Source organism: Perna viridis, chromosome 7, assembly GCF_037379345.1.
Source record: "Perna viridis isolate PV_CMFRI_1.1 ecotype Kerala chromosome 7, ASM3737934v1, whole genome shotgun sequence".
Taxonomy (NCBI): Eukaryota; Metazoa; Mollusca; class Bivalvia; order Mytilida; family Mytilidae; genus Perna; species Perna viridis.
Window position 1 is genome coordinate 20,900,788 of NC_142451.1, and position 27,204 is coordinate 20,927,991.

At 33.6% G+C, this 27,204-nt stretch overlaps 3 protein-coding genes across 9 annotated transcripts in view; 2 read left to right on the forward strand and 1 right to left on the reverse strand.

The window, feature by feature from the left end:
• Positions 1–13,221, forward strand: part of LOC148611756 (uncharacterized) — a 14,676-nt gene extending 1,455 nt beyond the window's left edge. For 2 of the 3 annotated variants that reach the window (XM_088592612.1, XM_088592614.1), the window contains 7 exons: positions 373–473; positions 1,763–1,872; positions 4,339–4,508; positions 5,052–5,193; positions 5,652–5,736; positions 6,800–7,004; positions 12,562–13,221. In XM_088592612.1, coding sequence (XP_088448738.1) covers positions 373–473; positions 1,763–1,872; positions 4,339–4,508; positions 5,052–5,193; positions 5,652–5,736; positions 6,800–7,003 — 812 coding nt within the window. In that variant the 3' untranslated portion in view covers position 7,004; positions 12,562–13,221. The remainder of the gene's footprint in view (positions 1–372; positions 474–1,762; positions 1,873–4,338; positions 4,509–5,051; positions 5,194–5,651; positions 5,737–6,799; positions 7,005–12,561) is intronic. The other variant, XM_088592613.1, reaches the window with a different exon arrangement.
• On the forward strand, positions 1,881–4,317 carry LOC148611757 (uncharacterized). Its single transcript, XM_088592616.1, has one exon. The coding sequence runs from the start codon at positions 3,269–3,271 to the stop codon at positions 3,923–3,925; it is 657 nt and encodes a 218-aa protein (XP_088448742.1). The 5' UTR covers positions 1,881–3,268; the 3' UTR covers positions 3,926–4,317.
• LOC148611758 (major facilitator superfamily domain-containing protein 6-like) lies at positions 8,383–26,606 on the reverse strand. 5 transcript variants are annotated; one of them, XM_088592607.1, is made up of 8 exons: positions 25,079–25,196; positions 24,198–24,269; positions 22,324–23,123; positions 21,023–21,176; positions 19,094–19,259; positions 11,266–11,469; positions 10,370–10,605; positions 8,383–8,768 (listed from the first exon to the last, which is right to left on the reverse strand). In XM_088592607.1, the coding sequence occupies exons 3-8, from the start codon at positions 23,037–23,039 to the stop codon at positions 8,721–8,723; spliced, it is 1,524 nt and encodes a 507-aa protein (XP_088448733.1). In that variant the 5' UTR covers positions 23,040–23,123; positions 24,198–24,269; positions 25,079–25,196; the 3' UTR covers positions 8,383–8,720. The 5 variants fall into 5 exon arrangements, with proteins under 5 accessions (XP_088448733.1, XP_088448737.1, XP_088448736.1 ...); XM_088592611.1 differs by lacking the exon at positions 24,198–24,269 and adding an exon at positions 24,300–24,382 and having other exon boundaries at positions 25,079–25,193; XM_088592610.1 differs by lacking the exon at positions 24,198–24,269 and adding an exon at positions 24,300–24,402 and having other exon boundaries at positions 25,079–25,193.
• Between the last annotated feature and the right edge of the window lie 598 nt (positions 26,607–27,204).

Sequence of the window (27,204 nt, forward strand, 5' to 3'; positions counted from 1 at the left end):
GTATAAGACTAAAACACACCGCATCCTTCATGTACTAATTCTTTTATACATCTATCTTACTGAAAAAAAAAAATAAAAAACAAACACAATTTTACTATTTTTATCCACCAAATCACGTTCAATCATAATAATTTATTAAAGTATACAAAGAAGGCACTAAATCTGAAGAGGTACATGTATCAAGGAACATGACTGATTGGTATTCGTTCTGGGATCAAAAATAGATCAAACGAACAACTAGTAATGTATAGTGAGCACTGTTGACATTTCAGAAATACAAATCGTCAATCAATTACACCAACAATGAATTTTCTTTTGTATATCTCTAAAAAAATCAATATCTTATTAAATGTGTTTTTTTTTCTTCAATAGAAATGCCTGTTCCTGGTGGGAAATTTATGTATAGGTTCACAGTTAGAAACTTAGACAACCATCTGCGTAAATACAACATATCTGTCAAAGTTGATAACTATGTAAGAAGTTTGTATGGGCGTGCTATTTCCTTTAGTCTAATGTTTAAAAAGATCAAAATTATTGCGTAATCTAGGGATGTATGAACATGGGATTTATTTTCAAGATCTCAAAAGTACACAGTCTACTTTTAACATTTAAAAGGAAATACAATCATGTCTTAATGTGAGACCAAATTGCAACATTCTTTATCAAAGGTGTGGATACAGATGAGATCATTTCAAAGAGTAATCAAGGGAACCAAGATTCTAACGGAAATCAAAAGAATGTAATCCAGGGACGAAGACCAGACATGGAAAACAGACATACACATCAAAGAACATAGAATAACCAAAATAATACATACAAAGTAACAAAAGTAAATGAGCAACTCGGGACTTCAACAAAAACTGGGTGCATGGATCAGGTGCACCGGCATGGTAAGCGTCCTCTGCTTTCTAACTTCTAAAAAACTCCTAGACCTGTCAGAAGAACAGTTCTACCCATACAGATTTAGAACAGTTCTCGTCGGACAGTTCTAGCAGAACCGGATATACTAGTAGGTTTGTTCTCAGTTCTACCCACACAGATTTAGAACAGTTCTCGTCGGACAGTTCTAGCAGAGCCGGATATACTAGTAGACTTGTTCTCGTAGAGCTGACTCTGCCATATGAACTGTTCTCGTAGAGCCGGTTCTGCTAGCAAAACTGTCAGAAGAGCTGGCTGTAGAACTGTCCGAGAACTGTTCTAAATCTGTCATGATACTTTCAGAACTGTCCTAGAGCCGTCTCTTCTGACAGTTCCCCTGAGAGGTTAGAACTAATCTCATCTGTATCTAAATGTTTTTTTTTTGTTTCGAACCGTTGCGTTTTGCTCTGTTTTTTTTTGGTTTTTTTTGTTTTTTGTTTGCTTTCACATTTTTGTCGAAAAGAATATAAGGTAATATTAATTTTAAATGATACCTTAGATATAATATCAAAAAAACTTCTTTGTGATTGTGGTTTCATGGTTAAGTTTATTAGTCCTTCGCTGTTTTGAGTTGTTTTCTCAAGTTTTTATTTATAAGTGGTTGTTGAACTTTAAATACATGAAATAGATGAATATTTCCACACAGTATGCAGTATCCATTTATGAATAAAGCTGAAGTTATCTGCATTTTGGTTTTCCTAGGGCTATTGACCAAAAGACTTGTTATTAGTATGAAGTTTTAAAGTAAGTTGGCTGTAATAACTTTCTACCTCGTGCAATAAATTGTTTGGTAATAAATAGATGATGCAATGACAGATTCATCCGAGTGTCTTTCACTTTATAGATGCTGAATGCGAGAGTTTCAGTAAGAAGATTTACACTTTATCAGAGGCAATCTCAGTCGGGTCTTATTACAATAACAGTAGATGATAATGCCAGACCGGGATTAGAGAGGTATTTGGTCAGATTTTAACTTGTGCTATGGTTCATACCAGTGCAAAATTCTAAAATATTAATTTTCAGAGGTCATTTAAACGATGAATGTATCATAACATCTACAAAGGCGCAATTGCTACCGAAGTAGACCGATTTCATTTTCCTCGAATAGTGATTGGCATTCTGTCATGAATTTAGGACTAACTTTTTTAGATATACAAAAATGGCGGTATTTGTAACTTGCTTTTTATCTTCATTTTGATTTTTATGGTTATCTTAAAATGATCTCCATTTGAAAATTTCTAAGCCACTACACACTAACAAACCTAGATTGACTAGCTTCCTGTCAAATTTTCTTCCAATTCATATTTGGATAGGCTAATGTGCCTTGTGTAAGTGTATTTTCGAGATGTTTTGAGCCACTTAACGGAAAAGGAGACCTAAAGTATGATGACATTTTATGGAAATCTAAATTACTAATTGATTTATTTCATAACCATCTTAGTCTGAGTAAATTCACAAGTATTTCAATATTCATCGTTTCATAGATTTTTTACTCTTCCTACAAAATAGATTATAAAATTGGCCATATCCGTTTTAATTTTTTTTTCAATTAAAAAATTATATCTTTTTTGTAACTACTCATCTAACACTTTCATAATTCGACAATTTCGACAATGAAAGTGATCCCAATTTTACCATGAAAAGGAGCATGCAATATGAAAAAAAAATAGTTAACTAGAATGATGTGCATTTTGGGAATCTTAACTGACTACCTTCCATCCCCAATATGAATTTTAAGTCAATTCAAAAATGACTTTCGGAAGAACAAAATAGTTTTTTCATGGTTTTCTCAGAGACAGCCTCTTAAAATAAAGAAATCAAAATTGATATTTAGTAAGAAAATTAAAAAATAAAAAAAAACAATTTATAATTTGTGAATATATAGGGCAGTAAAATTAATATTCAATCTCTAATTTCCAATGAATGATGAATTTACATTTATTTATATGTTTTTATGTCTAAAAAATTAAATAAGAACTAGAAATGAACATTTAGTAATTGTGATCGAAATGGCAGTTGAAAGGTGATTAACATAATTATCCAAGCTAATGTCAAAGAACAGTCACAGGTGATTAACATACCCAAGCTAATGTCAGAGTTGTAGGACACAGGTGATTAACATACACAAGCATGTGTCGTATTTGCAATACACAGGTGATTAAATTACCTATTTCGATGTCATATTTGTAGAACTCGTGTGATAGATGTCCGATGTGTTTTGATAGCGATGATCAACAATGATCATATTGTGTCAGATGAATACTCATTGAGCAGTATATATAAACGGACTCGAAATTAGTTGCTCATTGCCAAAGTGTCTTCCTTACTGTTCATTTCTATATATACTGAAATGGAAATCCAGAAACCAATTACCAAGATGTCGTTCAGCATTGAAGAACTCGCTAAGAGTAGCAGAAACTCAGACTCCCAGCAGTCGATATATAAAACTCATCATATTGAGCTTAGCTTTCAACCAGTAAATGAACAACAACGAAAGAGGAAACGATCAACTGCTTCCGATGATAGCAGTATCATCTCATTTGATTCCAACAACTCCGACGACGACTCACCCATACCCAAGAAGAAAAACAGAACAATTTTCACTAATTCCCAACTAGTTCAACTGGAGATGTACTACAGTTCCAACAAATACCTACAGATTGAAGACCGACCAGTACTTTCCAAGCGACTCAAACTCAGCCAAACTCAAATCAAGTGGTGGTTCCAGAATCGCAGAATGAAAGAAAAACGTCAGATTAAGAACGGTGATCAATGCGGTACTCTTGACATGTCTAAGTTTGTTGGAGTTGGGAGACGACCAGTATTAGATCTAACAACACAGCCACTACCAGGTTACTCAAGCTTCCATCAACATCCACCAGTCTTTAACCCGTTTATGTATGGGTATAAGCCTCCATTCGCATTCCCAGGTTATACAGACTTTTACAGTAGTGCTCTAGTGTCTCCATTGTTCCAGAGTTTCGCGGCTGATCAGAAGACACCATAGACTATTGAATGTGATTGCTTCTGTCATATTTGTTATTGTTCTGTTGCTATTTGTTTCATTGTTTGTTACTTGTTATAAGTGCCCTTTTTTATGGTTGTAAATAAATAATAGAATACTTATACAAATGTGAGTTTTTTTTCCCTTCATTTATGAAAAGGTGTACACATATCATTTAAAAAGGGTATACACATATAGAAACTACACCAGGAATTAGACGGAGGTGCGTTCTATTAATGGCTTCACAGCAAGATAAAGTTGTCGAATAGCTTCACACCAATCTAACGAGCGGTTTTCACATAGTCAAAACAAGACAGTACATGAGTAAAATAACACGAGAAAAAAAAAAACAAAAAACAAAACAAAACAAACAAACGAACAAAAAACAAGCAAATTATAACATTTTTTTCTTACAGAAAGGTGAACGTGTCTATAGCTGATGATATAGGAAACTCAAAAAAGTTTACAAAGTTTATTGTAATCCGTGAAGAACCTAAAATCCACGACGGCAACCCACCAGAACTGCTTTTCCTTAACTTTGTAACGACGTGTCAGAAACATGTGAAGAAACATTCGTGTGGAAGAGGTACCATTACCTTATTTTTATAAACACAAAGATTGGACATGAAAATCTTTCGAGATAGGTTTTCAAGAGAGCATCTACATATATGATCGTTAGATATGTTTTTTTTTAAATAATTTTAAGCAATTCATGTTGAGTTTAAATTGACACGTAATATATAGTGTAGCAGAGTACCATCCGTCATAAAACATATACTATATACGCTAGGACCTGTAGTTAGCCATTATACAATCCTTTCCAACATATATTTGCATCACCAAATTGCGGGATCGAGTTTAAACTGAAATAAACGTTATCATTGTGTACATCTCCATTGTGCAATGACTAAGAGCTGTCATGAAAAATGTAATAGAACAAAAGCATGTACAATGTATTAGTATTGAAATGTTCAATACAAGCACAATGTCACCACAAAATTCTCCGCTGTACTTTTTTTGTACATGTACGTGTTGCCGTGTTAGCCAAATAACAAACGTCTCATCAAAACTAAAACATCGCATGTCCTTTTATTCTAGTATGATTTTAATGACTACATTTTCAAGTTAGGTAACTGGACGGTATTGTTCAGTGCCCAGGATAGAGAGTCTGGACTGAGCATCATTGATGTTGATGACCACACCATATCTACGGTCTGGACAGAAGAGTATAGTCCAGGTCAGGTTATTAGGCCTATCACTGGAAAAGTCAGGTTAGTTCCAATGCTTATAAGAATGAAACAAGCTTTGGGGAATTTAAATGTATTTCATTCAACAATGAATAAGATTTGACAGTTGGTTCGGTATATTCAAACCCTCTCTATCAACGAAGGCTGTGGTGACCTCTGATCGATGAGAAACGATACTAGTAAAATAAGAGACATTTACACGTACAACCCGAGAAAAGATACATGTAAACGAGAAAAAAACTATATATACATGCAACACTCAAGGTATCACCACGCCTAAAACATAGTGTAGGTTCACTGAAATGGTGCAGTTACACAGTGGTTATCTCATGGGCATTTCCGGAAAATCATATTTAACATTTTGACCCTTTTGGTTAAATCATTTGGTACTGTCAGTAAGACACAGAATTACAGGTTAAGTTATCAGTTTCACGATTTCAGTCAGTACTCTCTAAAGTAAAAAAACCCTCTTTTTTATGTAGCACTGACTGTTGCCGGAAGAGAACTGTGATTATTGTAACAGACAACAATGGCAACACAATTAGAATACCTATATATTTCCCTCATGTAAGTTCTTTTTAAATCATTTGTATCTCAGAATGCCAGCCTACAACGTTTTGCGGAGATGTAAAATCAAACTCATTAAAATTTTACTGCGCTTGATTTGTATTCTTTTTTTAATATTGACTCGAAGGACAGTTATTTATGCGAGTTTCATTAGCTAAATCTTACGAGGTTGACGATCTTACAATGGCCTATTTCGTGCATCAGTTCCACTGCCTCTTCTCTCCGTACAGTGTATGATGAATATGGACTGAAGTAAGAAGACTATGTCTTCCTCCCTCTATGCTTACCCAACTAGAGCTAGTATAGCCAGGAGCTGAATAAAAGAGGATCCCGGCATACGTCCTAATAAAATCTTTTTAAAAATGCATGAAATCTTGATTAGTCTATAAAGAAAAACAACGGCGACTCCGCTCGAGAAATGCTTGTAATGTTTGGTCATGGCTCTCTAATCATGAATTGTGGGCCCTATTAAGCATATTGTAACCTCAATTTTCAATCACTCGAATGTTTTTTGTTTTGTATTGCATGGAATAACTGTCCGCCATTGTATTTAACAACAACAAAATATCTATAGTCTGTGTGTCGAAGTTTCATGAGTGAAGAAAAGAGAAACATTAAAAAGACAAATGACAATAAATAAACAGCGCACTAATAAATCGATCCTAAATGAGCCGAAGACAGAAATGGCCGGGTTACCGTAAATAGGATGCTGAAGTGCGAAAAACCTGAATTTGCATCCGAGGATATGGGACTCCATACTGAAGTTGCGTGCTAAATACCTAGTGGCTGTGATTTATAGCTGCTGAGAAAAATATTACGAAAATATTTACCCCGCCTGCCCGACATTCCACGTTCTATATGCCGATTTGTACGAGTGCAACCCGGTCAAAAACTACTTACAATGTACCAAAGATGGACTCTTTTAGTTATTTTACAGCTAACATAAAATGGCAGTCTTATGTGATTACATGTATATGTTTTTAAGCTTTTTTTTTATTGAAGGTCGTCCCATTTTGACATACTAAGGTACCCCTTAATATCAGAGGTTTGATATCATTCACAGAATTCAACGTCCACACATAATAAACAAAAGAAAAATGGAAACCCTCCTAAAGTAACTGCCATGGTAGTAAGTGGGTTTGCTGCGTGTTTGTTGTTGGTCATTGTCATCACGGTAACGGTTCATAATTGGAAGAAATTGCCGAAATTCATGCCAAAGAAACGTCGGCGCCAAATAATTCTTTTAGAACAAGCAAAGGTTATATAAGGTATAAATTGTACATTGTACTCTGTAAGCAAATACTTCATTGCAACGTTTATGTAGAGTAGTCATAGAAAAAATATTGATAATCATGTGTGAAATAATTGCAGATAGTTATGCAAGTAATTATGCTAATAAATATTGAATTTTATTAATATGCATTTTTTTGGAGACTGTCATTGTGAATATTTTTTGCTAACTAAGGATGAACCGAACTACTTAAATGTGTGTCATTTAGTTTTTACGACACCCATCTTATGTCGGTCTACCACTGCATGTCCGTTCACTCGTCAACTCTTAAAATACTTCAAAGGTTTGAAGAAAGTTTGTCTTCGTGGAATATTTCCTTCGTTTTCCGCAAAACGGCAAAGGCATATGATCGCTTTAGCGTAACGTGATTATCTTTCGAAATATTTTAAGTTATAACATAAGCTTCCAGGTGACCGTCTGTGGTAGTTTAGATAGTCAATAGATTATGTCAAATCTAATGGCTGTGTAAATAATTATAGACGGTTACAGGGGCTTACATGTACAACATTTTTGTACGATTTTGCTTTAATATCTATATTATGGGAAAATAAATTAATCTTTGGTCAAAAGTACACACTGGCTAGAGGCGTGATTGAACTATCTTTGTCACGACATTCAGGGCAAAATATTTGAAAGTGCTATAACATATTAGTCTCAACCTCATTCTCATTGGAGGATGGGTTTTCCTTTTATGGTCATTTGCATATTTTTCATTCAAATATTTTCATCAGTGGCGGATAGATTTTCTATGTATCGTCCGAACTTGCATATTGTTGCTTCGGTAATTTGGACGAATGTTTTTATCCAATCACGAGTGGTCAACGCAACGCGAACTCGTACAATGCTGATTTAAAGGATTCATGAGATATGTTTGATGTGCAACATGCGGATATAAATCGGTATTTAATATATCACAACTCACGCATATCGAATGCTAAAAAAAAATAGCACTAAAATATAAAAGAAATTTATGACAAAGGATACAAATTGAAACTATTTGCAGCATTTTATTCCCTGTGGATGTTAAAATATTATGCAATGATTATCGAACATTTTTTATCTAATGCATTAAAACTAGATTGCTGATACAACACCAGACACATTTATATACAGTATATGAAGCAGCTGTTTAGTTTTATACATTATACACCCGTACCAAATTATATTGGATATGCATAAACCGATTCACAAGAGGCATGATCACACCCGACTAGCATTGGGTACTAAATAAAAAAATCAGTTAGTTTCGGTTATATGTACTATATTAAATTCAATTAAATATATGGGCAGATTATATGATTCATATATACATGTACCAGCTCCGCTCGCCTCAGCTCTTTGAATAAAACATTAACTAGTAATTTAACGTATTTAATTTTGATCTAAGAATATCACAGCAAAAACATTAATAAATTAGAAAAATCAATTTCACAGAGAAATTTTCATAAACAATGTATAAGAATTCACTCTTTCAACTATAACTTAACCCACAGCAGGAACAACAATGCCTCTAAGTTGCCCTGTAAGCTACTGACTAAAGTACCACTTCCCCACTTAAGCCATTTTGTTTAATACTGCTTAATTCTACTATGGAAGGAATTCTTTTCCCTTTATTATCAACACATTTCATCTCCTACTTGCATCATAATTCATAATCTCTTGACATAATAATACGTTGAAAAGGATAAAATCTTCAATCTGACAGCTCTTCATATTTGTTAGGTGTTGGTTGTTTTGTAAGCTGTAAATGAAAGATTTTTGGTTAAAATAATCTTTAACTTTTAGATGACTTAATCTAGCTGACAAATGAAAAAAAAACTATACTCAGAGATACATGGGCTACAAATCTGACAGCCTGAAAATCCTTTCTAATCCAATGTGACATCTTCCAGTTTTTAAAAATTATTACACATTTCCAGTATTAGCAAAGGAGTCGTTCAATATTGCTTATATACATTTAGCATTCGAGCTTTTTTAATATAGTCCATGCGCTGGGAGGGTCTACCGTGCACCCACCAGACATCAACTTCATGCTGATTTTCAGGTATCTTTATACTTCCCAATACCGAATTAACTTGTCGCTAAAGAATATTCTCGGATTCTTTTTCAGTGTAAGCCTATATTTATACACCACTGGGTCAAAATTCTCAAACGATTTTTGTGACTCAATTGTTTGAGCGTCTAAGCCTTCATGTGACAGCGAGTGTGAACAGACTAAAAGGATTTAGAAATCACCATGTAGCCCATTGTATAAACTTAACAATAGTACCAATAAAGTTGTGGTAACACTTAGGGTTTCGGAGTAAAATGAAAAATGTATAACTCTACTCCAATGCAAAAATCGCTTAAATTAATCTATCTTTCCATGTCAAAACCCCAAACCCCAAGAGTATTCATGCTCATTTCTTATTTGGTATTTTCAGTGTAGTATTATCACAATTAATACTTCTGGGGTTCTTTTGATGATTTTTGGCAATTTTCGTAGTCAGAATTTGTAAAAAATACAAAAAATTAGATTTTCGATTTTTCCTTTAAAAGTCACATAAATTCGACTCCACATGCTATTGATCAAATTAAACGTCTAAAATTTGGTATCATTCCACAGATAATTTAATTTTCTACATAAATAAACAACGAAAATCTAATTTTTAAAAAGCATTTTCAAATAATTTTTAAAATATTACCCCTACCCCTACCCTCATTCACAGCATATCAACACAGTAAAACTCATATTTTAAACAATATGTGTTCTACAGCGTCGATCTAAGCGATTTTTCGGTGGGATAGGGGTACATTTTTTTATTTTACCCCAAAATCCTAGATGTTTCTGCAATTTTCTTGATACCATTGTAAAACAGAGACATTGGGCTACACCATGATATATTATATGTCAATTTACTTGGTTTTGTAGAAAGTTCGAAGAATAAAAAAAAACGTAAAAAATGGATTTTGCCTAAATGCGGTATAAAAAAGCGGCCAAAAACACAAAAATGATTCAGTTTATTTTTTGGCAACAAAAAGATTCGTCAATAGGAAGTATATGATTACCTAACATTATATTTTGGTTGATGAGTTTGGGTGCACGGGAGGGTTATCTCAGCCCACGTACTAATCATTTATATGGACGGAGAGTCAGCGACGGCGTTTATATGTAGAATGTAAGACCGGAACTACATGTATGAATGGCGGGAAAAAATATTCTGACGGAAGTGACCAAAATTGACTACAAAGAAGTAGACGATTGCGCAAGAATTTGCGGTGAAAATTATTGGTTGTGTAGTATCCAGAAACAATGGTGTAATAGTGGATTCTTAATTTCACGTTCATAGAAGTATTACTTACTGCTTGCACAATTCCAAAAGTTAGCAAGTTGAAACCTGATACACCTGCAAATATCCAAAATGTGTCCTTTGCTCCGAGCTGATCTACCAACACGCCGCCTATCATAAAACCGCTTCCGCTTCCAAGTCCCCAGTATACACCATGTATAATACCCTGCATTGTTCCTAACATCTCCATTGGTACGGCATTACAAAAGTATACTGTTAACACACTCCATACACCGGCAAACGTAAAACCTACCGAAATATAAACTGTTCCAGTGAACCTTGACAAAGCGAAAAATTCAAGTCATGGTATTTTGTTAAGATGACGAGTGGCATAAAAAAATCCTTAATCTATCGTAGAAATTGGCAACTCCAGTCAACTAGAGCAGCTTTCGTCTTCTTTTAAGTAAATTAAGTATATTCCGACCGAAATAAATCACCACCAAAATTTTAAAAGGTGAGGCAATATTTTATATTGAGGAAAAAGTACCGGAAGATATTTTGATTGTAACTTCTTATCAACTACAACAATGACAGAAGTTGCTGCATGTGCCAAATTTAATCTCTGTAGATATTTTGTGATGACTTGTGTTGACATCTGGTTAAAGATTCAAATCTGAGTGACACTTTAACTTGGTTTTGTGTTTAAATTTCTTTGAATCTTACGTTTAAGTATAATATTTTATGACATTAGAACGAGTTATTGGATTTAGATAAATTTATTTTCATTCAGATTTGTTTCATCTGTTTCTGCTAACAAAATATTGTTATATATTAAGGTTCTTGCATGACTATGGCGGCCTATTTATGAAAACAGTGAAGAAGAATGCTTTATAATGTAAATTTATTGGATGTTTGCATAGTGTTTGCAAACAAAATGAATATACAGTCGTGTGATGTGGTTTAACTAACCTTGTAGTACTTCTACTGGTAAAATAAACCATGGGTTGTCTATATAGGCAAAGACGCAAAACCGAACAACATATCCCAAAATTCCTAGGTACATGAATGGAAGAACACCCACTCGTCGTATCAAAGGAAATATGAAGAAAAATGTTGCTATCTCTGCTATATTGTTAATAACTGAACCCAGACCTATCACAAGCTGACTAGCACCTGAAAAGAAGAATGAACAATGTTATAAAACTAAACAGTGCATTAAAGTAGAAAGGAGTATAACGTATTTAATTGATTCAGCAAAATAATGTGTTTATCTTAAAACCACTGGTATTCGAGGTACTTTGAACAAATATGAATTTATTATAAACGTTATAAGCAAATACGTAGGGATGGACGCGCGATTTTTTTTATCCGCTACACTGCTCCATCGCATCAAATTGATACAGGGAAGATAATGTAAACTTACACAAGGATCTGAAAATTCCCAACGATGTTAGAATTGTCAAATTTACGATGCAAATTTTTGGTCGTTCCCTTCGCGGGACTCGAACTCGTACTCGCCCTAGACCACTCGGCCAGCTAAGCTATATAAAAATATAGCTTTCGCTGGCCGGGTCATTCCTCCTCGTAGGATTAATCTAGAGCTGTAACTTAGTACACGATGTATGGTAGTATGGACAGTTCATCTAGGTGTTATTATGTAGGATAGAGGATCATATTAACATAATAACACCTAGATGAACTGTCCCGTACTACCATACATCGTGTACTAAGTTACAGCTCTAGATTAATCCTACGAGGAGGAATGACCCGGTGAGCGAAAGCTATATTTTTATATAGTCTAGCTGGCCGAGTGGTCTAGGGCGCTGGCAGTGTTGTCATAGGTGTCACAGCGGTACGAGTTCGAGTCCCGCGGAGGGAACAACCAAAAATTTGCATCGCAAATTTGACAGTTCTAACATCGTTGGGAATTTTCAGACCATTCTATATATATATATATATGATATGTACGACTACATGGGTACTAACTATATGACTACATGGGTACTAACTCTTCTGGATAGAGAGCCTTCTGTGCGTGGAGTGTAATTGTTATAAAAATTATCAAACTACAGGGAATTAACTGTATTAACTATGTTAAATAAGATAGCCGACGCATTTTTTTTTGCTTTGTCAGTCTAATATCAAAGTATACAGAAAATCCGATTTAGATTATGTTTCGTATTTCAATAAATTATTTTATTGGTTCAACAAGTAAACCATTATATATTAAAGTCAAAGAACTGTTTTTGATTGAAAATTTTCCAGACACAAGACACTGAAGCACAGGCCCTTGGAACCAGGATTTTTTTAACAAGTGATAGAGAAGGAGATTGACGAAACACTGGGCAGAGTATAAACAGCAATAAATAGCAATCGGACATGTCCAAGAACATGAATAATAACGGAAACGAAATGATTTAATAATATTTTTTGTGATATTTGTTTTATTATTGCTCCATTGGTTACATTGTCAAAGTTAAATAACATGAGTTTCACGTGATGTCAAAGCGAACACAATACCGACTGCGTCGTATAAAACAATGATTGTTACAATTCTGAGTGATGAAGCTGTCGAATTCACAGATGGTAACAGTCAATATCAACTTTGAATGTCAATAGTTTTCATTTAACCCAAATAAAAATGTTACAAGTAAATTGACGGTTTCTACATTTGAGCAAAACATTTTCCCCAGGGACACGGGCTTCTAATTGAGTGGAGGAGGTTTTGTATCACCGTATCAAGTTTTAAAGAGATTTAGATTTCCTTTAAGAATTCATTTACGTTTTATGACGCGTCAGACAGAGAATGTGAGAATTTTTAATGATGAAACGAACATATGTGTTGAAAGTAAAAGCTTGAAACTGATAATTTATATACTTTATAATTGAAATTCGATGTTAAAACCAATAAAATTTTCACAGTTATTGTAGTGATCTTTTGGGTAATGACTCTCTGACATAACACGTTTAAAACTGCATACAATTATGATTTTACAAGTTGAAAAATGCTCGAAAAGACGCTTAAAGATTTATAAAACATTTTATTACCTAATTATAAGGTTTTATCTTGTTTATTAAATATACACATATTTTTCTCTACTTTCAAAATTTATTCAGGACAGGGCGATCTATTACACTGTCGATGTACTATTGCACGGTGCAATAGTCTCCCTGAGGAGTCTACTGCACTGACCCCATAATGACCTTTATCTAAGCCTTTTGATTGGTTGAACTTTTTAAGCGCTTCATTAAATTGGAATTTACACACAAAAAACTCGTGTGTAAAAACGTAGATGTGACTCTCGTCTGCCAATTGGTAAACATGGAGCGGTCAATTTCCTATTCCTGGTCGAATGGTTGTCTCCTTGACATATTCCCCATTTCCATTCTTTATTATATCTCATAGACAAATTAGGTAATAAAACAGTTATTAAATGGGTTGGATGCAATAGACCAGAACATTTGTCCTTTGGTACTGAAAATGATCAAGTGTTTTATTGCACGAGGCCAACAATAGAGACTTGATCATTCTCAGTACCTCAGGACAAATATTCTGGTCTATTGCATCCAACCCATTTAATAACTGTATACTAATATGACGTCCTTAAAATGCTTTGAGACCATAGTTGTGGTTGACTTTCGATTGCTATATACGAACAGCACAAATCTTATTGGGCGTGGCTTGTGTCTGTGTAAATTACTGCTCATCTTAATCATGTGAAGAAAAAAAAACAAACGTAGCATTCCGATGTATATCATCTGTTTTCATTCATTTCAGTAGCGTGAATAAACATCAAATTCATATTTAATAAAATAGTAAATGTTATGTTTTAGAAAAGTTATATCATATTCCGTAAAAATCCCTTACACGCATACACGGTCGCACTCGCCACGTACCACGTGCGACATCAAGTATGAAAACAAACAATAACAATCGTCTATATATGAAACATTGTACCTGTCCATATGTGAACAATGTGACCTAATAATGCAAACAACTATTGTCATATCTAACATCGTAATATATAATTCGCCCTTTCCTTCATTATAAAAAATACAAAGCAAAGTTTCACTACCGACCATTTCAACTGACACAGCATAAAGTGCACAGCCAAATATGGACAAATATGGTGGGTCTACCGTAATAGGCCACGAAAATGTAAAAAAAGTACCGTATTTGACCTATTAGAATCGAAATAAACCACGGAAACTTCATTTTTTTCATTAAAAAAGATACGTTTTATTGTACAAATCAGGCCTCCAGTCCATGGTATAAATATCAATACACAATATACATCATACCATCTGCAGTTGCTATCATAAATTATCATCATCAATAATTTTGAAAACATTAATAACAATAGTTAGATCAAACGTGAATAAGCAAGAACACATTTACAAATACACCTTTCATTTCATTACAAAACAATTAAAATGACAATATATCTTCTCGCCCATGTTTTGCCTTTTGCCTTTTTGATAGCAGTATTTTTCAAGATAACATAGTCTTCAGTTTAAAAAGATTAATCAGTTTTTCTATACTTGGATTACTGTGGCACCATAGAATCCGAATCCCTATCTTACCGTAACTTAAAACAACTTTTTGCTGTTGTCATTATATGAATACAGTTTACTGTCGATCAAAAATTTATCATATATCATTGAGACTTTACTACCTCTTTCACTTACTTCAAGACGTTTTTCCTTGCTATTTTCACTTTTGGAGTAAAAACCTCATTGACACGGTAATTTTCGCCTGGCTTAAGAACCTCTTTTGCCTTTTTCAGAATACTATTACAATCCTGGTTGCTTCACAATTTTACAATAATAGGTCGATTCTTTTCAGTTCCACGTACACGCTGAATATATTCACTCTGTATTCTTTCAACAAAATTTTTTATCAAGTTTAAGAACATTACTCATAAATCTACGGATTTTCTTCTCACAATCTGACCATGTTTCTCTATTTGTAGCTGAAGAAACACTTTGCTCTCGCTCGAAGTAAAATAATGCGCCATAAATCGTCAGCTCGTGGTAAAACAATGATAAAAAGGAGTTTCCGTTATTTATTTCTCCAATAGATTTTAGAACTTCATGCAACTATGAACATTTGTTCTATGGAATAGAAGTTACATACATCGGCGAAAAAATACAGAAAATAGGACAATCATCAAAATCCAAGTTCATTGCCCTTAACTTAAAACAGGAAATAGAGACGATGAAACCAACAAAATAAAATACATGTACAGAAACTGACGATAAGAAACGACACCAAAAAAAAAAAAAAAACAAGAACAAAAAGCAAATGCAAGATGCTCCGGAAGGGTGATTGTTTCGGCGTACAAATTATATTCGTTCTACGTATTTCTTGAATGGATTGGTAATGCATTAGAAACACTGTTTAATGGTAGCCTTTCTTCGAGTATGCATTGAAACAACAAGTTCCAAAAAATTTAATTTACAAAATTTTAAATAGTAGGAAAAATTGAAATAGATATTTGACCTTTTACATAGTTTCATCAGACTAAGAATGTCTAACATAATGTGCATTCAGATTTGTACATGTGCATGTATTGAAGTGCTCAATAGTTCCCTTCCTCATAACGCTTATTGAACAAAAGTTTGTGGCTTAGTAGATATGGATTGTGACACTGTACATAATGTTCATCCCTGATGAACAGAGCTTTAAGTCCTAACATTTTTATCACATGTAAATGTAGTTACGAAGGAGTTGGACCGGAAAGGGTTTTATGAAAGCTACTCTTGAAAAATAAATTATATAAATGTAGATGTTAGTAGTTCTAGTAAATTTTTAAAAATGCCAACGATTATTTAATTATTGGCGTTGTGCATAAATTTACACGAGGATCATCATGACAAGCGGTGTATCACCTTGTAGTGGGCCACCAACATGATAAAAAAAATATCCGACTGAGGTTGAATTTCAGAAAAAAAAACAAGTCAAATGATACAGGAGGAGAGAAAGGATTATCACTTGCTACAGGGAAGCTCACGATACATGTTTTATGTCGATCCTAGCAATAGTTCGCGTAAGGCCAACTTATTAAAAAAAACTGGGTCGAACGGAGCAAATAAAAATAAAAGTCAAAATCTTGGCGAGTCGATGGAAAAAATAAAAACAAAAGTAATTGTTTTCATTTTTATTATGTTTTTTTGCTATATTCTAAATGTGTGAAAAGTAAAAGCTTTTGATACACAAATTTGATGTACATTTCACTTCTTTAATTATTAAGACTGATTGACACTGTTCTCACAATGAAACAGAGAATACACACAATTTTTTACTTTTGGAAAGATGTATAAAATATTTTCGATGGGTAGATATATTTGTACCCCTTTCCAAGTTTTTGGCTACATTTCCGAAATGTTTTGAATGTGTAATTCAAGTCATTTGTAAACATTTGGATCCTCTGACAATATATTTTTGCCTAGGTAAATACATCAGAACCCACGCCACATTTGATCTTATTGTGATCAATCAGTTGTGGTTATTATTTGGAGAATCACATTTGTATTATATCCTAGGTATGACTGGATGTCGACATCTTATTGATATACTGTGTTTTGATAATGGTTTTATTGGTAGGCGAAATAATCTTGATAAAAAGCTGCCGCTGAGATGTGCATTGTTGTCCATCAATCTTTGGTTTATATAATTTGATAGTTAAATTTAAAAAGGTCTGCGTTTTTTTTACAATAATGGCATGTACATTATTATAATGACCAGTAATAATCAGCTGTCCAAGCCAGATAAAATGGTAATTATAGGCAAGATGTTTACCCAGTACACTCTATAAATGTGATTCCTTTCATTTATCCATCGAGGATAATCTTATCTCTTGGTAGTTAGATAAGATGATTATTTTGAATTTGCAATTGGTATTGAAATAGTTGGTTACATCAGTATCAATTGCAGAGGTGGGATGTTGAACAACTCTTGCCTTGAAAAACGTAAATACTTTGTGCAGAACTTTTTTACTGTATTACAAGAAATGTTGAGATTTAGACTTAACTTTTAATCTAATATTGCCCGCTGGTGTGTTGGGCAGTGTACGAGATCATTGAGTTAAATAATATTAATCCTTGTGAAGCTGTTTGCATAATAAACATATTCGTGGGACCATGGCAGGACATCTTTGTTATGACAGCCGCAGCTATCACATCGACAACCTCATCAATTATTTCGTTGACGGTTAGAGAAAGATTCACCTTTCTGTATTCCCCAATAATAACGAGTTTGAAATAATCGTAGGCCGACCCTATAACGCATTGTTGTTGTGGTCGGCCATTGACCTTCAGTGTTTTTCATTAACTAATGATAATATTCCGAGAGCTTCCGGTAGCTTACTAAATTAAAACGATCGCAGATTGGTCGCTTCTTATTTACTCGTCCAATGAAAACTTGCGATCTATTTTCTTTTATTTTTAGCATGGGATTTTCTCGCAAATATTCCAGGAGTCGGCGGAATTTACACAAATAAAACGACATTCACGTACTTTTATTTTATTTTTGGCTAAAATAGGGCCGGCGGTCCCGTAAAACATATTTTAAAAAATGCTGGCCTAACCAGCTCGATATCACTATTCAGTATGTGTAATATCATAAAATATTTTAAATATTATTAATCTATAGTCACAAATAAAAGAAACTTAACTTATTTTTATATAGACATAAAGTGACATTTGTTATTGATTACTTTTAACAATTAATAAGTTCGTCCATTTCTCCATAACTATATCAGTATCTACACACCTATATTTTTAATTCTCCTTAAAACTTAATGAGTCACCAAAGATAGGTTATAGCGTAGGAGCAAAACTTTGACTAGAATCAACAGAAAGTAAATAAATTTCTGATGAGGAGATAATTTCAGTCAAAAAGAATGAAGACACAGGACAGATTTTTATATCTTAAGGCAGAAGTTCAATACTTAAAACTGGCTTAGAGTTAGATTTATAATGTTTTTGAATTGAAGTTTTTATCGAAAATATGGTATGTTGGAGCACTACATTCCATACCTAATGTTAATGTATAGTATATTGGGCATTTCAGTCAGGACAACAGGTCTCTGTTCCATTATCTATGTGTGGCAGAGTCTTTATTCTAATAATCCAAATAACAGTGGGACAGAGATAAAAAATATTTGTATAGTATACCGGTAGTATAAACGCACATATACAATATATTAGACGGGGTATAAATTATATTATAACTAAAAGAAACAGAGAGATGTAATACAATTTTCGAACGTTTGGATAGCACAATGTTTTCGATATCATTTGAGAACATTTACAAATTTGCACCAAACTGGTGCACTTTTAGAATTCATTCACAATGAAAATTTCCAGCACAAAATTTGGTTTATAAAATATCGTGTTCTCGTGAAAATAAGAATTCATCTCCTATTTCACCACAGTTGCACAATGTTCTTAGTTCCCTTGGCTATATTTTCCTGGTTCCCTTTATGAAGAAATCTTTGACATATTTTTCGCTCTAATTTAAGATATAATTCTTCCATAATTCATCCTTAAAGGTATGATTGAATTTGGAATTATTTTTTACTTAAGAAAATGTGTAAAACAAATTTGTAAAACTAACCCCTAAAAAGGGGGATAGTATTACTAAGATTTTCTTTATCTTCTTTTTCCTTACCAAAATCCCTTAGTCATGCCGGCATGTTTAACTCCCTTAATAAGAGCTCGTTTTACAAATACGTTTTTTCTCGTTTTCGAAATTCCGAAATAATTCCAAATTAAAAAAATACTTTATTCTTACCTAAGTTTTCTAAATGCCAGTAAAGGAATCCCCATATAACACCATTACACACGCCCATCACAAACATACACACTAACCACGAGCAGTAATGTGCATTCATAAATAACTTAAATGTATACTTTATATTTGGCTTCGGTTTGTTGTCGGCTTTGGCTGCTTTTTCATGCTGAAAGAGAAGAATGTTTGAATTTTAAAGCTACGTGATGATATATTGAGACACCTGACATTGGACGTGTATCCGCTTTAACTGCCCGGATTGTCTTAAATGGTCTTGAAAAGGTTCGGCTGTTTCTTTGTTTGAAACATTAAATGTGCGGATGCCAACTTTCACACTTGTCCAACAGGATAATACGATAAAACAGAAAGCATACTGTATGTAGTTGGTTATACAAGTTTATTACATTAATCTCTTGATTTTGTCAATAAAAAAATATGAACAATGCATTTGTTAATAATGAAATCGAGATTTTTTTAAATATAAGATAAAATCTTACCATGGATTCAAATAAAGCATTTTAATTTGTGATGAATTCATATTTACCCCCCTTTTTTTTCTACGTCTTTAAGTCCACGCTTTGTTTGGGGACGCTATAAGTAGCTTTCATACATACGAAATGGGTCTCGAATATCATGCATTTTGCTCTTGTTTCATTTTTATCATATGAAAAACATTGGACAATTTCAATATGAAGAGCCCACAATCAGGGCGGATTTAGGCGGGGCGTGGCGGGCGTGCGCCTCCATCCAAAATTTGCAAAGTATGGGTTGTCATGAGTAGATTTAAGCGGTTTTAGTTTGAAACTTTAATTTCTCGCCAATTTTACCGCAAAAAATATCTACATTGCATCCACTCTAGAAGAATATTTCAAAAATTTAACCTCAACATTTTTTTGGATATAAATGTTGCATAAAAGCACAATAAGTCATGCGCGCTGATGACTTGCTGTCATGCTTTTAATGTCTATAAAATAAAGTGGATAAACAATTATCAATAGAACCTGGTAAAGAAAACATTGAAGAGCAATGTAAAGTGGAAATGAAACAGAAAAGAACGGGTGCTTCGGATAAATTTATTTCAGTGGCGAATTCAGAGGTGTAGGGTTAGACCCCATTTAATTTTCCGCAAAACAAGGGCAAAAAAGAGAAGATATAAGCATGGAACCCTCCCCTTTTCATAAACATCAAAATCGGCTGCTTAAATGTATTTATTCATCTAGTCACAAGCTACATGTACATTACTTTTTACCCGAAAGATGGAAAGGATTGTAAGGCTTATAATTTGTATTATTACATAACAATTTTATTTGGCGACAATGTTAAAATTTCATGCAAGCCTCGGGTTATTCCATATACAAACATATTTTACCAACGATGTTAGTATATAATTGGAAAGCTGTCAGGTAAAAACTTTTCCATATATTGAAAAGTCCGGGTCAAAAACCACGCGGTGCTTAACGTTTTACACTTCACATAAAAGTACACGATTTTTACCTAGATAGAGGGATATTGATTTCGTTTGAAAATAAAAAGAACGTGATCATCGTGTGAAAGTATACGAATACAAATGTTGAGAGGTGTGTGCATCTACATATGTTAAAACTACATGTACATGTAGTTAGACTTAAATTCAAACTGAAGTGTTAACCAGAAACGTTTAGTATACCAACCTCACATTTTTGTATTTTGAATGTTATGAAAAATGGGCATAAACTTTGTTGTCATTTACGGTTTATTACTGATAATGAGAAAATAGTGTATCGACTGAGGTCATCATTTTGGCGAATACATGTATGAAAAAAACCACCATGACTGCATTTAGAAAACTTCATTAATGGTATCTGTCTGAAATTTTTAAAACATTTTTTTGCATTACTGCTCTTCGGGTGTTTTTTTTAATCCCCCCCTACTTTTTGATGTGTCAATACTCACCGGAAATGTAAATAAGAAAGCGGAAATGATGACGATTAGCATGCATCCGGCGAAGAAATAGAATGCTACATGATAGTCACTAATGACGATGGTCATACCACACACTGTAATGGGAGACCTTGTGGTAGTGATAACTCCCCCAACTACCAATGATCTGAAAAGGTAGAAACTTATTTGTATTTATACCCTGTTCCGATGTGTCATATCAACACTATATTACATGTTCCGAAGTTTCTTATTGAGACTTCTGAAACCGACGCAGGTGTTGGCTTCTAACTGAAAGTTATAAAACTTCTCATTAATTACATGTACATATTTTTACAACGAACACAATGCGTTTGGACTATAAAACGCATGCCAAGATTGCTTATGGTATACTGGGAATATAATGCATTTACCGATCTGGAGGTCAGCCTCTTTAGCATTTCGAGAATTTGATGAACTTGTTAAGTCATTATTACTCAATTGACTGATCACATTTCAATAAACAAATAAGCGAATGTTCCAAGAAAGAAGTCATTTCACAACACTGTGTTTTACGAGCACAAATATTATTTCACTTTTAAAACTTGTTCTTTTCATACTAAATGTCAAGTGCGGCGAAAAGATTTAATCAATTACTTTGTACCTCGATCATAAAATTGATCTTGCCTTGAATCTTAAAGATAATCGCATATGTTATTTTTTTTAAAACTATTTACCATTTATTCATTAGCAAATATAGTTCACACTATTCATCAAACTAATGCTACCTAAAACAGCTTCTACGTTAACCCGCTTTATAGGGTATGTAAGTCTCGTCACGTGACTCCGTGGTTTCGTAAGAATGGGTCCTAGTCTATCATTCAAATGTATGGAGATTCGTCATTAACATAGCATTGAGTTCAATACTAAAAGCGAAGTATCATTTTTGGGTAAAAATACAGGTTAAAAATGACAATTATCAAGTTCTAAGAGATAAAAAAGTTTAGAATAGCATAAAATAGAAGATTTTGCATTGTGAAGCAGCGTTTGAATTTCCTGGAAGTACACACTAAAATGCATATCGGTCTTCGGATTTCAATACGTTCTACACTGGAAATTCCGGAAGGGAAACTGGAACTAGAACGAGACTTACAAACCCTATTAATAGTAACTTGAAATAAGACAGTGGCAGATCCAGGGGATTCGGGGTAAGAACCCCTATTTTATTGGATTATTTTACTAATTACATGCAAACTTTGGGCAAACGAGCAGATAATAGCTAGGACCCTTTGGAATCCCCTTTCAAAAACTCTGAACCCGCCTCTGCATGTACTTACAATAGCCCAAATCCGAAAGAAGCCCAGCATCTCTGAAAGCCATATTTATCTACGTTATCTATCCCTATATGTTCTAAACATCCAGAATCTGACAGAGCTGATAATGGTGATTGAACAACCTCTCCCAGAATGACAAGAGAAATAACCATTCCAAAAACTCTTTCGCTATCAGAGTCCAAGAACATCCAGCCTCGGTCTTCTAACAGCTTGTTTTTCTCGTGTTCACTTAATTGTTTGAATAGTTCCCTTCCAGTATGTTGAGAGGTATTTACCAGAGTCGAATTCGCCATTATTGCCGCAACTTGACACTTTGATTCGGTGATTTGCGCGGGGGGCACAAAACCAATGCCCATTAGAAAAATCAGCCACCCAAACGTGCTCACTAACATCATCATTTTTCGTATACGACACCTGTCTGCGATTGACCCCCATACTGGTCCACTCATGAACCCAATCAGGGGCCGTACACCGGCTATTATACCAATCTGATTTGGACTAAATCCAAGCTGTTTGTAATATACAGAAAGAAAAGGGAATACACATCCTATTGCACCTCCAAAACCGAAGTAAAATACTTTATATATCAATAAATCTTTTTCGAACTTGAAAATGTTTCTCTTTGGCTTTTCTTTTTCATTCTGCTCAACATCTTTGGTATCTTTCTCTGGATGTTCAGTGTGCTCGGCTGACACTACTGGAGTTTGTTCGTTCTCCATTCTGCTGGTAAAATTTTCGGTCCAAAAACTAATTGTGCTCTTATTTTCATGTTACCAAACAAACATAGTGGTCTGATGGAAAATCTGTAACACAATATCAAAGTTTAAGTGTAAAACAACGATGTAACAATTACAACATCTGTTACTTGTACTAGTAATGATAGGCTGTATTTTCACAAAGGACAGCATTGATTTATGTATGTGATTTTTATTAAGCGTAAATTTTATATATTACTAAGTATTATTGTTAAACATTTGATATTCTTCAAACAGATATCTTGAACTCAGTCTTTTGTGCAAACCCATAATTAAGTTATGAAAGTGAATGTTTAAAAAAAATAATAATAATGACTGATTTTCATATTTTTATTGGGATGAGAATGTGATCTTTTTAGTGCCAGAGATGGAAATAGTCCTGAAATGATTCTACGTGTACACATAAAAAAAAATAAGCGAAAAATCTTATGATAAGAAAAGAATCGTTCTGAAATCCGAGTAAATCCGGTCTCAATTTTTGGTTAAATGAGTAAACATAAAATAATTTATTTAATCATCAAAGAGTTATGTAGAATTTTATCTTGATTTTGATTAAAAAAGAAAACAACACATGCACTAAAAGTTTACGCTGCGTAACTACAGTAATTGACTGAATCTTGAGTATTCATTTTTTGTTGTCCTGCCTATGTGGCTATTAGGTTTTCATGAGATTCACTTTCTCGCTTGTAACTTTCGTGGTAAAATAAAATAAATGTTGGTTGATAAAGATTTTATTTCGTATCACTCAGTTATTATGGATTAAGTTACGTGAATCTAAAGAATCGTAAACAATTTAAATTAAAGCAAATGCTCATAGTGACATTATAAGTCAACGTCGACATGAAAAATGAAGTAATCGTACATTTTTCCATTATTTCACCACCGTTTAACATAATGATGAAAATTATGAGGTATTATACAGTATAACGAAATTGACCTATTATCCACACTACATGTAGTTATCTTTGCAATATCTACAGTTTGCTAAAAAGATGCTCAATTACAAATCTTGAAATTTCCTTTAATTCATAATACAGAAAATCTTGGACTATCTTGATTCAAATACTTAATTTAAGTTGGAACTTTGCGAGAAAAAGACTAAATTGCATACTAATTACAAACTTAAAAATGTGGAGCAATTGGCAAGGGATCCATGAAGGAATCCATAAATACTTCCTTTTTATAAATTCAAAACTACAAAATACAGAAAAAATGGGTACTTACAATAATAAATTAAATACATCTACATTAGTTTGAACGGTAACGAAATCAATTTAACATGTTTCCATCATTGTTGTTTTATGCTCCTAACAAATAGCAAAGAAGACTACAATGTAAGGCGAAAAGTATTAGTCATAAATAACATATCTGGGTATAAACTAAAACTACTTATTTATAGGGTTTGACGTTAATATTTTATAAATTTGTCCTTCTACTTGTCCAAATTGAAATATAGTTTGTCATTTAGTAAATACATGTTGAAAAATAAATAAGATTTGGTTCACACAGTCCACTACAAGTTAACTTTCATTTGTTCGAATGGTAGCTTCACATGTCGCGGGCAATAGGACAACCTTTAACATCATACCCCAATTTAGTTTTTTTGAAATAATATTCCTTAAAAAACTCTAGAACGACAAGTTGAGAATAACTAGGGAAACGAAATTGTGCTTCAACTAATGAAGTCAGTGTAACTATACTTAATTTTCTTAGCACTGGTTATCAGTCGTCGTAATACGTCGAGCCATCGCAGTGGTTTTTAGTCCTCGCAATACGTCGAGCCATCGCAGTGGTTTTTAGTCATGGTAAGACCATTTTAGACACACAACATTACAAATGAACATATTACATACATGTATAATATACGTTCATATTAAAAGACGGGCGTGCAAGTCACGAGTTTAGATCAATAAACTGTAAAAGAAATTGTGAAAATTTGTAATATTGAAATACTTCTAATTTTATGACATCTTCTACTGAGATTATATACAAAAAATTCCTACCTCACACGATTTTAGTGATGTCAACACATATAATTTCCTCGGGCCTATAACCTTGTTTAGACTACTGTTTTAACGGATATACCGCACACTACTACATCCACGGTTCAAAAATCATCGAAACGGAAAGGGCGATTACAAACTATTTATACATCCGTGAATTACATTACTGAACATACTAAGTGGATTTAAAATCTGTTTTTATCAGAAACAGATTATTTTGAAAAGGTTAAATTTGAGTAACTTTTAAGGATATAATAAAAAGAAAATATAAACATTAAGATCAATATTATAACTCCACTTTTAATTTGGTAATCAGAATTTTATCAAACAAATTCAATACTTTGTACTTTTTAAATGAACAGGTTTGGTATTTTTGTGAGGCATTCTTTATTGTTTGATTTTTTTATTACTTGAAGCCACGTATTAAAAAAACAACACACACTCAGTATGATATAGTATAAACGGAAGATAGAACATCAAAGGAAAAATGGGGAATTAAAATGGAAGGATCAGTGATATTCCGGCCACGTAGTGGGGTAAAATGGGGGATGACAAAATGTTCAAAATAGCCTAACTTGAAAACTGTATCTTGAATCTTGCTGAAAATTAAAATTAAACTTGAATTTATCGCACTCAACAACACTGCATAAGATAAACAAAATATTCATTGATTTATTCTCAAGTAATCATCTAGAAACCGTGGAGATTATATAGCATCGGATTTGGTCAAATTTAAGGGATGTCAGAGTGTGACCGTGGAAGATCCAAACATTCGGTGACATGTGCAATTTTCTTTCCAAAACATTTCGTCCATTAAAGATCACAATTGCCTATTACTATTTTATAAAAACTGAACGTACTGGGTATAAATTACACAGGAAGAGTCAGCAACTTTAAAATATTAGGTAATAAATTTATTATCTGTTCATAAAATTTTGATAGCCAGACTAGATCTACATATTTAATACTGGGTGCAAGCACCTGACACAGACAGTGTGCTCTGTACCTGTCATATCGTTTCAATGACAGTCTTCTACAGTATCTGAGTCTACATATAGTGTATTGTTATAAAAATAATCTTGCAAATTTTACAATACAAATCAAGTGTGATGGGTGACGAGTATATGGAACTCTGGGTCTCTCATTGCTTGATTGAATACACGTACTATTACATGTCACTTGTCACGAGAAAATGCACAAATGCGTGACCGCTGACATAAAACACCTATTTTTTGCACGCATGCATTATTTGGCGGAACCATGGATGGATGGGAGTTCCATCGTTTAGACACCCTCTATAGATAGAAAACTTTGTAAATTTCGTGAAAATGAAAGCATCCATCTCACACATCTCACACTTTCTCATTTGTTTTGTCCAATCTTCAGTTGGTGCTTTTGTCATTTGGCAGTATTAGTCTAGAGCCCCCTCATTTATAAAATGTCTGTAGCACCTGTCACATGGTTATTTGAGGAAATTACCATGAACCTTTCTTCTCTCTCATTTTTTCCTGCATCTGAAGAACGTAGGAAGTAAAAACAAAAAATCGAAATATGTTACGTCCAGGAACTGTATTTTTTTCCGTTTTTTTTTATATCGACACGACGTGCACGCGTCATTTACATTGTTAGTTCGAAACTGGATCAGTGGTACTGAACATAATCCAACGCATGAAATTTATTGAACAAGAAAGAAATTGCATATGATAAGAAAGTATAGAAATGCGTTAGCGCATATTTGAAATATGCGAGATTAATTGAAAGTGTCGCTAAGGGACTGTTCAATATTTATCAGATTGTTGGGTCGTTTCACGTGGGTCGTTTTTACAGCGGGCAGAAATATTTTGTAGAATCGTACAGGTGCTTGGCATGAACTTTTTTAAATTAAATATTTAAAAAAAAATCTGCAACAAAAATAGAAGTGGAGCATTATTTAACTTGCCTGCATGCGGCGAGCGTATTTTAGAGTAAAGTGGTTAAACTTGGTATAAAGTGGACTTCTGTTTGATTCAAATTGGGGTGGGGAGGGGCTGGCAAATTTTGTAGGGTCAGGGTTTTAATTATTTCCATTTTGCTGGTCAGAAATTTATTTTAATCACATCGGGGCAAGATTATTTATTTCCATTTCA

Coding starts and splice junctions, on each gene's coding strand:
- LOC148611757 (XM_088592616.1), top strand. CDS start 3,269: ATGGAAATCCAGAAACCAATTACCAAGATGTCGTTCAGCATTGAAGAA.
- LOC148611758 (XM_088592608.1), bottom strand. CDS start 23,039: ATGGAGAACGAACAAACTCCAGTAGTGTCAGCCGAGCACACTGAACAT. Junction 19,260..21,022: donor CTTTCTTATTTACATTTCCG/GTGAGTATTGAC, acceptor CTTCTCTTTCAG/CATGAAAAAGCAGCCAAAGC. Junction 10,606..11,265: donor ACCAGTAGAAGTACTACAAG/GTTAGTTAAACC, acceptor ATATTTCGGTAG/GTTTTACGTTTGCCGGTGTA.